This window comes from Hemibagrus wyckioides, linkage group LG26, assembly GCF_019097595.1.
Source record: "Hemibagrus wyckioides isolate EC202008001 linkage group LG26, SWU_Hwy_1.0, whole genome shotgun sequence".
NCBI classification, from domain to species: Eukaryota; Metazoa; Chordata; class Actinopteri; order Siluriformes; family Bagridae; genus Hemibagrus; species Hemibagrus wyckioides.
In genome coordinates this window covers 21,808,659-21,821,037 of record NC_080735.1, presented here as the reverse complement: position 1 = coordinate 21,821,037, position 12,379 = coordinate 21,808,659, and the positions used below count along the sequence as shown (strand labels likewise).

At 40.6% G+C, this 12,379-nt stretch overlaps 1 protein-coding gene across 2 annotated transcripts; it reads right to left on the bottom strand.

Moving 5' to 3' along the window:
• Nucleotides 1-1,214: 1,214 nt before the first annotated feature.
• LOC131346501 (cytochrome P450 3A30-like) lies at nucleotides 1,215-10,742 on the bottom strand. 2 transcript variants are annotated; one of them, XM_058379956.1, is made up of 13 exons: nucleotides 10,541-10,742; nucleotides 9,811-9,904; nucleotides 9,667-9,719; nucleotides 8,891-8,990; nucleotides 6,466-6,579; nucleotides 6,251-6,339; nucleotides 6,019-6,167; nucleotides 5,785-5,912; nucleotides 5,619-5,700; nucleotides 5,214-5,374; nucleotides 2,446-2,672; nucleotides 1,858-2,020; nucleotides 1,215-1,678 (listed from the first exon to the last, which is right to left on the bottom strand). In XM_058379956.1, exons 1-13 carry the CDS (start codon nucleotides 10,609-10,611, stop codon nucleotides 1,598-1,600), a joined length of 1,512 nt encoding a protein of 503 aa, XP_058235939.1. In that variant the 5' UTR covers nucleotides 10,612-10,742; the 3' UTR covers nucleotides 1,215-1,597. The 2 variants fall into 2 exon arrangements, with proteins under 2 accessions (XP_058235939.1, XP_058235940.1); XM_058379957.1 differs by having other exon boundaries at nucleotides 9,811-9,930; nucleotides 10,541-10,665.
• Between the last annotated feature and the right edge of the window lie 1,637 nt (nucleotides 10,743-12,379).

The following is a 12,379-nucleotide window of genomic DNA, read 5'->3' as shown; positions in this document are numbered from 1 at the left end:
TCATTTACTTTTCTTTCACGCTTCAGTTTTCTGCGATCTTCTTTCCGAGTTATTTATTTACGATTCCAAAAATCACAAGTAGAGTTTTATGCAGATTAGGGGGCGGGATTAAAGTCTCCATTGGTCCATTGGTTCTCAATAGACAGCCCTTCTCTAGCTAATCAATAAAATGGAAGTAGATGACCTGACTGACGCACGACTCTGTGACTTCGAAGAAAGCAAAGACATCTAAAATAATAGCCTTGGTCGATTCTGTCACCCAACAACACACCAAGATGACATTTGCGTTCCTTGTGTAGCCGACTCTGTACTGGTTTGTATTGGCCGCCTCCAGTGTTCCCTTTGTTTTGCCTCCAGCTAGTGCTGTGATGTCATTGTGACGTTGACACAAAAAGGGTCTATAGACCGGGCATACTTCCGCTACTTCTGGTGTCAACTTGACGTCGTATGAGTTGCTGCTGCTGTGCAAGAACCCAAATGTAAATTTAATCAGTGGCTCCTAAGAGATCTCTCTTTAAAAGTTAGAGTTCTATTTTCAAAAGCTGAGGGCATTTCTAGATTATCCTACACTGTACTGTCTTTCCATGTAGATCCCCAAATATGTAAAATGATAGACAAGATACTGTTTGGAAAAACTGAACATATCATTTGAAGAAATCTGTTATGATGAATGAGTACAGTCAGGGTGGCCTCAACTTGTTGGACTTTACAACCTTGAATTACACCTTTAAGATTAATTGGATCAGACATGTCCAACTTACTTATGGAATTTCAATCCTAATTACATTTTTCTCATGTAGGTGGTCTAAATTTCTTCTTGTTATATAATCGTAATATTGATCAAATCCCTGTTAAACTTTCATGCTTTCTTAAACAAATGCTGCTGGCTTGGTCTCTAGTTTATAAGCACAACTTTACCACTCTGATTTTTTTTATGGTTTTGTTACCACTGGAAGGAATGATTGCTCTCAGATTTACTCGATTAACTTGATTTTGATTCTGACCAAATTCTATATTCATGAATCAAAAGTCGTGAAAAAAACTGCCAATTTTTTTTACTGTTTTTGTATTTTTCTATTTAAAAAAAAAAGCACCCAAAAGATAGAGTCCTGGTGGCTCCAAGCTGCTTTCATTTCATAATTTCACAGAGAAAACACTGCACATTGCTATGCTCAGCTTCGTATTTTAGCAGTAAAACATAACAAGGACTTACATCTGAACTACTGTGTGTTTTATTATACTTCCCAAAAACATTTAGAGATAAACATCTACTTTTTAGACTACAGAATACAGGCAACCAGAACAAAAAAAGAGAAAGATGCTAAATTTAAATTTAACAATAAATCCCAGACTGATATGATTAAAGAACTGTATGAAAGTAACATTAAACACTGTGAAATTAAACATGACAATTAGGTTGATGGAAAGTAAGTAGTTAACAGACAGGAACTAAACACACCAGTTCTTGAAATGCTTCTCTGGAAATTATTTGCATGTTTCCATACTGTTAGCCGTAGTTCTTTTGGGTATAATGGTAATGATGAAATAGTTACATCTTTAATATTATGCTACACCGATACTAGAGTAGAATAAAACATTAATTTTTCCGAGGTGTGAATATGATTTTGATGGGCTCTTCAGGAGCCAGAAAGCCACTGTTGTTCAGCTTCAGAGGAACCTGATTAGAAGATGAGAAAATTAAGAACATTTAACTACACCAAGTATAAAAAGTAAAGAAAGGAAATTGATAGCCTTTTAATGTGGTACTTAATGCTGTTTTATGTTAGTATTAGATATTACTAGTGTTAGTCACATTATCTTTATATGGTTAGATCATTAGTGATTGAAGATCCTGACCTTCGTCTCCTCAGAAAGACTGATGTCGAATCTCTGCAGTATCTCAACAACAGCCAGCTTCATGGCCACAAGGGCAAACCTCATCCCGATGCAGTTCCTGGGTCCTAAACCAAACGGCATGTAGGCATACTGCTCGATGCTCTCCTTGTTCTCCTTAGTGAACCTGAAACAACATGGAAGATACACACCAAGAATTAGATCAGAAAGCCCTATTATGATGGTGTCTATCTGAAGATTTACACAGGGACCAGGTGGGTTTCTGTCCTTTACAGATAATAATCATGATTTTATTTGTCTAGATCAGGAGTGTCAAATCTTATCCACAAAGGGCCGTGTGGGTGCAGGTTTTCATTCCAACAGAGCAGAAGCCACACCTGATTCCTCCTGATTAAAACACCTGCCCTTTGCACATAAGATTGGACACCCCTGGCCTAGATCATTCCTGATGGTATGTTTTTCTCCCCTGAGAACATTACAGATGCAATCACTCTTCTGTTTTTTGGTTATTGTACAAGCAGCTGCTGCCTCTTGTGCTGAATAAACCCTTTTTTACTTTTTTTACATAGTGCAAGATAGATTCCATCGTACCTCTCAGGATTGAAGGTCTCTGGGTCAGGCCAAAATTCAGGGTCTCTATGTAAGGCGTAAGTGGGGATCATGACTACAGTGTCCTTTGGGATGGTAAGGCCATTTATTTCAATAGTTTTCTTGCAGACTCTTTCCAGACGAAGAGCAACAGGGTACAATCTCAGTGACTCATTCACAGCAGCATCCAGATAATCCATGTTCATCACTGTATCATAATCAACTTCAGCCTGAAAAACAAAAGAAAAAAACACATATAATACCTTGTCAAAAACTCATTTAATCACCTGGTTAACCCCTACCCTGGTCTCTATGTAGACCCATATTAGTCTCAATGCTGATCTCTGTCTTGGTCTCGGTGTAGACCCATATCACAGTGTGGTTGTCGACCACTGTCTCATTCTTTGAGTAGAAACGTAAGTCTTCTTTTAGATCCCTGCCTCTTTCTATTTGTTGGTCTCTGTCTCTGCCATCTCCTGACAAAGTCTTTGTGTAGGTCCCTGTCTCTTGTCTGTCTGCATACCCCTGGGGTCTCTCTCTGTAGACCCCTGTCTCAGACTTAATGTAGACCCCTGTCAGACTTTCTGTAGACCCCTTTCTCAGACTTTGTGTAGAACCCTATCTTGGCCTCTGTGTAGACCCATGTCTCAGACATCACATAGAACCCTCAGTTTTTCTGTAGACCCGTGTCTCGGTCTCTGTGTAGACCCCGGTCTCAGTCTCTGTGTAGAGCTTTGTGTCAGACTTGATGTAAACCCATCTCAGACATCATATAGACCAATGTCTCATACTTCACGTTGACTCCTGTCTCAGTCTTTGTGTAGACCCCTGTCTCAGACTTAAAATAAATCCCTCTCTCAGACTTAACATAAAACTCTTTCTTAGTCGTTCTGTAGACCCCTGTCTCAGACTTCACATAGAACCTTGTCTCAGACTTTATATAGACCCCTGTCTGACTTCACATTGTCCCCTGTCTCTGTCACTGCGTAGACCCCTGTCTCAGACTTTACGTAGACCCTTATCTCAGACTTTGTGTAGACCCCTGTCTCAGATATCATGTAGATCCCTGTCTTAGACTTCATGATGACCCCTGTCTCAGACTTCACTTGGAACTCTGTCTCAGATTTTGTGCAGACCCCTGTCTCATGTAGTCCCCTGTCCCTGTGCAGACCCCTGTGTCATGTAGTCCCCTGTCCCTGTGCAGACCCCTGTCTCTGTCTCTGTGTAGACCCCTGTCCCTGTCTCTGTGCAGACCCCTGTCTGTGTGGACCACTGTCTCTGCCTCTGTGTAGACCCATGTCTCAAACTTTACACAGACCATTGTCTCAGACTTCATGTAGACCCCTGTTACAGTCTCTCTCTAGACCCCTGTTACAGTCTCTCTGTAGACCCCTCTTTTAGTCTGTGTAGACCCCTGTCTCAGTCTCTGTGTAGACCCCTGTCTCAGTCTCTCTGTAGGCCCCTGTCTCAGCCTTCATGTAGACCCTTGTCTTGAACTCTGTGTAGACCCCTGTCTAAGACTTTGGGTAGACCCCTGTCTCAGACTTCATGTAGACCCCTGTCTCAGTCTCTCTGTAGACCCCTGTCTCAGTCTTCCTGTAGACATATGTCTAAGTCATTTTGTAGGATCCTGTCTCAGTCGCTCTGTAGACCCCTGTCTCAGACTTGTGTAGAACCTTATCTTGGTCTCTTTGTAGACCTCTGTCTCAGACTTCACATAGAACCCTGTCTCAGTTTTTCTGTAAACCCCTGTCTCAGTCTCTGTGTAGACCCCTGTCTCAGTCTCTGTGTAGACCCCTGTCTCAGACGTCATATAGATCTCTGTCTCAGACTTCATGTAGACCCTTGTCTTGAACTCTGTGTAGACCCCTGTCTAAGACTTTGGGTAGACCCCTATCTCAGTCCCTCTGTAGACCCCTGTCTCAGACTTCACATAGACCCCTGTCTCAGTCTTAACACAAGACCCTGTCTTAGACTTCATGTAGACCCTTGTCTCAGACTTTATGTAGACCCCTATCTTAGTCTTCAGGTAGACCCCTGTCTCAGATTTCACTTCAAACTCTGTCTCAGATTATGTGCAAACCCCTGTCTCAGACTTCATATAGTCCCCTGTCTCAGTTTCTGTGTAGAACCCTGTCTCAGTCTCTGTGTGGACACCTGTCACTGTCTCTGTACAGACCCCTGTCTCGGTCTTTGTGTAGACTCCTGTATCAGTATCTCTGTAGGCCCCTGTCTCTGTTTAGACCCCTATCTCTGTCTCTGTGTAGACCCCTGTCTCAGTTTCTGTGTGGACCCATGTCTCAGACTTCATATAGACCCTTGTCTCAGGCTCTCTGTAGACCCCTGTCTCAGACTTTATGTATACCCCTGTCTCAGTCTTTTGTAGACCCCTTTCTAAGACTTTGTGTAGACCCCAGCTTTAGACTTTTTGTAGATCCCTATCAGGGTCTCTGTGTAGACTTCTGTTTAAGATTTTATATAGACCCCTGTCTCAGACTTCACATAAAACCCTGTCTTAGTTTTTCTGTAGACCCCTGTCTCAGTCTCTGTGTAGACCACTGTTTCAGACTTCATGTAGACCTATTTCAGACGTCATATAGACTGTATCAGTCTATTTGTAAAACACCTGTCTTGGTTTCTGTGTGGACCCCTTTCTCAGTCTTGAAGTAGACCCCTGCCCCTGTCTCTCTGTAGAACATCACATGTTCTCTGCATATGTGATTGATATAAATTTTTATATAATATCTTTAATATAAATATAAGTGAATCACCTTATTAGGGAAGGTTTCATCGATTTCTTTCTGGAGTTTCTTCATTGTCTCTGGATTACTGGCCAGATTGTAGAAAAGAAATGATAGAGTGCTGCTGCTCGTCTCATAACCAGCAAAGATGAAGATCATGGACTGGGACAGAATCTCATGATCATTCAGACCTTCAGATGTCAAACACACACACACACACACACACACACACACACACACACACACACACACACACACAAGAAGACTTTATATTGCTTTTGTCTAATTCTTTTTTTAATATATAACCTGATCTATTTCTAAGGCTTGATCCCAGCAGTAGATTTTGGCATTGCTGGACATAACAGCATCATACATTAAAGACGTACAAAACCTCATCATTTTAGTGTCAAAGAGACTTTTACTAGAGGAAAATACCTTTGTTTGTCTCTTTGATGTTCAGATCATCTTTTTCTGATTTCTGAGAATCGATCATCAGCTGCATGAAGTCCACTCGTTTCTGCAGAAAGTCAAAGACAACAAACAGTTAAACCTCAATAACATCTAAAGTGAATAGAGCAATTTAAGTTTTTTTAGGTTGTACCTTATTATCCTTGACCACACGCTCAGACTTGATCTTTCGCAGTGAGGCGTAAAAGAAATCAGTCACTGCAGTCGGGAAGAAGGCAAAATCCATTTTCTCCAACACCGGAGCAATAAAGGGGAACAGCGCTGTGCGGAAAAGAAAGAGAATATTAAATAACAGCAGAAACACAGCAAATGTAAATGTAAAGTGTCTAAATTTTATTGGAATATTAATCTGAAATCAGTAAATTACCAACAGCGACGAACAGAGGGTTGAGTAAGTCGAACTTCAGCATTTTCTTGATGTTGGTCACGAACGGATCTTTGGGGTTGTTCAGGGAGTCGATATCGACACTAAACGCTGTGCTCGTCACCACATCCATACTGTATGCTCCAAAAAACCTAAAATGACCAAAAACCATCATCAGATCAAAGAAACATGCAGAGAATAAAGACACACAGCTGTGTTGAGTTTAATGATTTACTCTTTAATATCTGCTGATTCTCCTCGCTCAGACACCTTCTGCAGATTTTTAACCAAAGAGTGAGAATGTGACTTCATGATTCCAAACATCTGAGAAACAGAAAGAACATCAGCTGTTAATGTTATCATCAAGAGTAAGTCAATGTGTGTGTTTAATTATTAAAAGAAACATTAAAACACACTCACACACACTCACACACACACACACACACACACCTCCTTCAGTCTTCCGCTGGTGAATGATGGAGAGAGAACACTCCTGATTCGTTTCCAGTCCTCATCCTCGACGATGGACACGGCGTCGTACAGAGGACCGTTCAGACGAAAATTCTGAGTGAAATAAGAAATATATTTTGAAATTTATCACAATTAAAGATCTAATAGTTTGAAAGTTGGTGTTCTTTTTCTAACTCCACTCGATCTTTCACTATGGGCATGCCATGTTAGCCTACCACCTCCATCCGAATCGTTGATCTATTTCTGTCTCCTCTCAGATTTCGCTGCCGAGTAAGATGGAACGACTGATAGCGTCGATTTATCAGAGGATGTATAAATATGCGGGACAGTCCATATGCTCGCTGAATGCGGTGACTTTACTGTCAGATGGATGAGATGGGATGGCAGCTGGACTCAGGAGCGCTGAACCTGGTATTCTGGGACTAAATTTGTGTGGTGAATGAGCCGATTCTGTGTTCTTCCTAAGTCGCGGTTTAGGGATGTGGCCATGTGATGGGCTTGGCTGTATCAGGTGAGACAGCATTATGGCTAAACCTGTCAGGCTTGGGCAATGCGCAGAAATCAGAAATAATAGATGCTGCTTATGATCCTATTAAGGGGCTGTTTGGCCTGGCCATCGAGAAGATGAGGGAAACCAGCACCCTCAGGAAATAGGAGGATGAGGCTTTTAACCTCTGTTTGCCATGTAAGCAAGTGCAGTGACCACCCGCTCAACTGGCTCGACAGGGCTTTGCAGCAGCCGCGGCAACAAGAGGGAGACGAGCGGGCGGCAGGGCTCTAAGACCTGCTCACAGCGGGCAGCAAGTTGGCCAGTGATCATGACCAGATGGCTCTGGACCTTGGGGAAAGCATTCATTTGCAGCCGTGGTGGCTAAAAACCGTCCGTCCCACCAGGAGGAGAGGAAGAAGAAGCATGCGACCTGACACACAGGCATTCCCTGGCCGTTCTCTCTCTGTCCACAAAGTGAAGAAGGGAGGTATACAGCCCTCTTGTTCTGAGTTCAGTAAGCTTTCCTCAAGTTCAGAGAGACGAGGGAGTTCACAGTCATGTCGTCAAGCACTCAAACACTTTTCAGTTCGGGGAAGTTGACCATAAAGAATGCATCATCGCATCCAAGCCACAGGATGAAGGCGATTTGCTCCCTAAGTTCAGTAAACACATTAATAAATGTTGCACCATCGCAGCCAGGCATGCAGCCGAGGGCGATAGGTTACAGAGACGCAATAAATGCACAAAAATGCAAAGATATAAGGAACACTCCTAGTCCTGCCACTAGAGGGAGCACTCACTCCTTCAGTGGAAGCCAGTGAAAGATGCAGAAATTGTGTTAAAGCATCTCAGCATCATGGGGTTCAGGATCAACATGATGAAGAGTAGTTTGGAGCCCTCTGAACAAACAAAATATCTGGGGTTCAGCATAGGCTCTCTCTCTCTTATCGAGTCACACTGACAGAGGGAAGGATTGCGTCTTTCACACAATGTATCACCCACTTTTGGATGGGGAAAGTGGTTCCATAATGAATGTGCTTACAGATGCTGGGTCTTATGGCTTGAGTGACGTAGTACAGTTCAGGAACTGGAAAAGCCTCGCGATTTTTAGAACGGGGATTCCCCTAGGGGCAGTGTCAATGAGAGTTTCTATGACAACAGACGTGTCCTTAAAGGGCTTGGGAGCGACTTTAATGGGCAGACCTGTGAACGGCATGTGGCCTGCTGTAGAAAACGCTCAATTCCCTCTATCAGACAAAAGTGCATCACTGGGTGTGGATGCTCTAGCCCACCCATGGCCAAACGTCCTTCTTTATCCATTCCCTCCTCTAAACTTAATTTCCCCCACTCTACCCAGAGTGAGGGAACAGGGTCTGTCATTGATACAGGACTCATGACCAGCTGTTTGTGTCTTGGGCTACTCCTTACAAAGGGAAGCCATTGTCTTGTCAACGGCTGTTTCATCGGATCTCCAGAGCGTATATTTGCAGGGGCCTTCAACCACCTAAGGGCTTGAGAGCCCACTCCACATGGGGTATGGCTACTTCATGGGCCTTACTCAAGACAGTTTCAATTCAAGATGATTGTTCAGCAGCAAGTTGGGCTAAGACGTACCCAAACCATCCTTAGCACATACAGTGCTGGGAGCTGGTAGGTCTGTGCCCACTTAATTGTTATGGAGGATATAGGTGCAATCCGGGAGTGGTCTATATCTCCCATAGTGAAACACCGAGCATGAAACCTGGGTTCTTTGATAACAGAGAGAGTTTCACCTACACTTCTACACTGTTCTGTCTTTCTTACCATCTGTCTGTCTCTATGCCCCCCTCTGCCTCTGCCCCCACCAGTCAGTATTAAGTATAAGTGTAAGTGTATATGTATGTGTGTGTGTGTGTGTGTGTGTGTGTGTCTCACTCTGCGGTTGGTGAAGAGAGAGTAACACTCTTTAATCAGAACAGTTTTGATGATCTCTGTGTCCAGGATACAGAGGACCGGCTGTCTCGCGTCATATATACTGTAATTAACATGACAAACATCAGACCTCTGACATCACATCAGATTTACCAGCTGCAGCATTAAACAGAAACATTAAACCATTAGCCTGTTAGCAGTTAGAGTTAGCGAGAGTAACACTCTGTATAAATCAACACACTGTGTCCAGCTGAACTGATACATAATTTATATAATATTTTTAATATATAAATAATAAACACAGAGTGTAATGTTAGTTCCTGTGTACCTGAGACTGCAGTGTGAGTGATGGTGATCATATCCCACATATGAAGAATGTTGCTGGAACAACATTTTCAGCGTTCCCCAACATTCTGATCAGGCTCTCTCTTAGCCAACTAAACCCTCGCCCGAACCCCAGCTAACGATTTTAGATCAAATGAAGGTTTGGTTTTATGACTGTTATGATTTTAGGAACTTTTGGTTATTGGATCATTTAATCTGTCAGAGTTTTCTTCACTGTTGTTGTTCCGGGAACATTTGATTTTTAGTTGATTTAATTGTATAACATTAGCTGGAACGTTGCAGAAGTAGCATTACAATAACGTTACCATTTTCTCTGAACACTGCAGGAACGTTATTTTCCCAGCATCAGACCTGTTAAACACCTTACTGAATGTTAGCGTTCTCTGTGAGCTGTGTCTCTCTGTATCGCTAAATCCAGACTGTAACACACTCACCCCCAAATCTTGCCGTACTTCTGAAAACACTCCAGATCAAAAGTGTGGATTCCCTGAAAATCAGAGAAAGATATTCTGTAAATAACTCTCACACTGAGTTTATTATATAATGTCATTTTTATAGGATAGAATAAATAAACTCACCTTACGATATTCTAACATGGTTCCTAAAAATGGTATGGGTTTAGGACCAGACACTCCCAAACGCTTAAAGAAACCATACGGCCAGTACCCATACCTGAGAACGACAGAACACAGGTGTTTCTATGGAGAGGAGTGGAAGAAAATAAGAGAGCAGGAAAGATGAGAGAAATGTTTGTTTTTCAATTTAAAAAACTGTGGTGTGGAAATCATTAACAGGAACGGAGGCGTTGTTGGAGTTTTAAACATCATATTGCTGTTTATCTGATCCTTTACCTCCTTTACCCACCCTACTCCCCCCCCTCCTCTCTGCCCCCCCTCTCTGATCTCAGCTCCTGACTTATCTCTAAATGTATGCTTTATTAAAGACATTATATGTCCATATATGGGTGTCCTTCCATCTGATTCTCAGTGTGGAACTGAGACGACTTCAGCCCTCAGGTCATCCTATGCTGAGTTAATGCCCTCAAGGTGTCCTTTTCATGTTTCTTGTACAGATTTACAAGTAGATCAATTAAAGGAGCATCTACACAAGACATTAGTTCTTTATGAACTGTTTATCAGCTGTAACATACATCAACACACTGAAGATTTATTCCACACCACTCTACTAAAAATCTGATGAATGAGTGTAAAATATTCAGAGTCAAAGAACTCATTTCCTGATGTGTAGCCCATGTACAGTGTAAGTACCGGTCACTAACACGGTGAGATAAAGTGAGACAGCACTTACAGCAGGATGAGACTAAAGAGGATCACGATCAGCGCCCACGTCTCAGCCGAGAAACTCCACCAATACGCCATGCTGATTATTAATCTTACTGTTAATTAGAGTATTAGCAGGAATATCGTAAATCCAAAGATACTGCAGTCGGATGTTAGTGTAGAGTGTGTGTGTGTATGAGTGTGTGTGAGAGTCTGTGTGAGAGAGCGCACTGTAAGAGAGAACATTTAAACCCCACGTTACAGTTAATGATTAAACACACACTTATCTAACTCAACTCTGTACAGAGAGGCTATAAGTCAAGTTCACCTATAAACACACATCTTACCACGAAGGCTATTATTACATACACTTAGGTTTATTAACTGATATTCTGTTTTATGATTCTATGTTCTATGATTTATAATCCCACTCTGTGTTTATAATGATTTATAATCCCACTCTCTGTGTTTATAATGATTTATAATCCCACTCTCTGTGTTTATAATGATTTATAATCCCACTCTGTGTTTATAATGATTTATAATCCCACTCTCTGTGTTTATAATGATTTATAATCCCACTCTCTGTGTTTATAATGATTTATAATCCCACTCTCTGTGTTTATAATGATTTATAATCCCACTCTCTCTGTTTATAATGATTTATAATCCCACTCTCAGTGTTTATAATGATTTATAATCCCACTCTCTGTGTTTATAATGATTTATAATCCCAATCTCTGTGTTTATAATGATTTATAATCCCACTCTGTGTTTATAATGATTTATAATCCCACTCTCAGTGTTTATAATGATTTATAATCCAACTCTCTGTGTTTATAATGATTTATAATCCCACTCTCTGTGTTTATAATGATTTATAATCCCACTCTCTGTGTTTATAATGATTTATAATCCAACTCTCTGTGTTTATAATGATTTATAATCCCACTCTCTGTGTTTATAATGATTTATAATCCCACTCTCTGTGTTTATAATGATTTATAATCCCACTCTCTGTGTTTATAATGATTTATAATCCCACTCTGTGTTTATAATGATTTATAATCCTACTCTCTGTGTTTATAATGATTTATAATCCCATACTCTGTGTTTATAATGATTTATAATCCCACTCTCAGTGTTTATAATGATTTATAATCCCACACTCTGTGTTTATAATGATTTATAATCCCACTCTGTGTTTATAATGATTTATAATCCCACTCTGTGTTTATAATGATTTATAATCCCACTCTCAGTGTTTATAATGATTTATAATCCCACTCTGTGTTTATAATGATTTATAATCCCACTCTCAGTGTTTATAATGATTTATAATCCCACACTCTGTGTTTATAATGATTTATAATCCCACTCTGTGTTTATAATGATTTATAATCCCACTCTGTGTTTATAATGATTTATAATCCCACTCTCAGTGTTTATAATGATTTATAATCCCACTCTGTGTTTATAATGATTTATAATCCCAATCTCCGGTATTTATAATGATTTATAATCCCACTCTCATAATGTTTATAATGATCTATAATCCCACTCTCAGTGTTTATGATTTATAATCCCACTCTCAGTGTTTATAATGATGTATAATCCCACTCTCAGTGTTTATAAAGGTTTATAATCCCACTCTCTGGTGTTTATAATGATTTATAATCCCACTCTCAGTGTTTATAATGATTTATAATCCCAATTTTGGTGATTATAATGATTTATAATCCCACTCTCAGTGTTTATAATGATTTATAATCCCACTCTCTGTGTTTATAAAGATTTATAATCCCACTCTCTGTTGTTTATAATGATTTATAATCCCACTCTCAGTGTTTATAATGATTTATAATCC

What these genes read in the sequence shown, in the direction of transcription:
- LOC131346501 (XM_058379956.1), bottom strand. Translation starts at nt 10,611, where the DNA reads ATGGCGTATTGGTGGAGTTTCTCGGCTGAGACGTGGGCGCTGATCGTG. An exon ending in AAGTACGGCAAGATTTGGGG is followed by an intron (nt 8,991 to 9,666) that starts GTGAGTGTGTTA and finishes TGTTAATTACAG; the next exon opens with TATATATGACGCGAGACAGC. An exon ending in GAATCAGCAGATATTAAAGA is followed by an intron (nt 6,168 to 6,250) that starts GTAAATCATTAA and finishes TGGTCATTTTAG; the next exon opens with GTTTTTTGGAGCATACAGTA.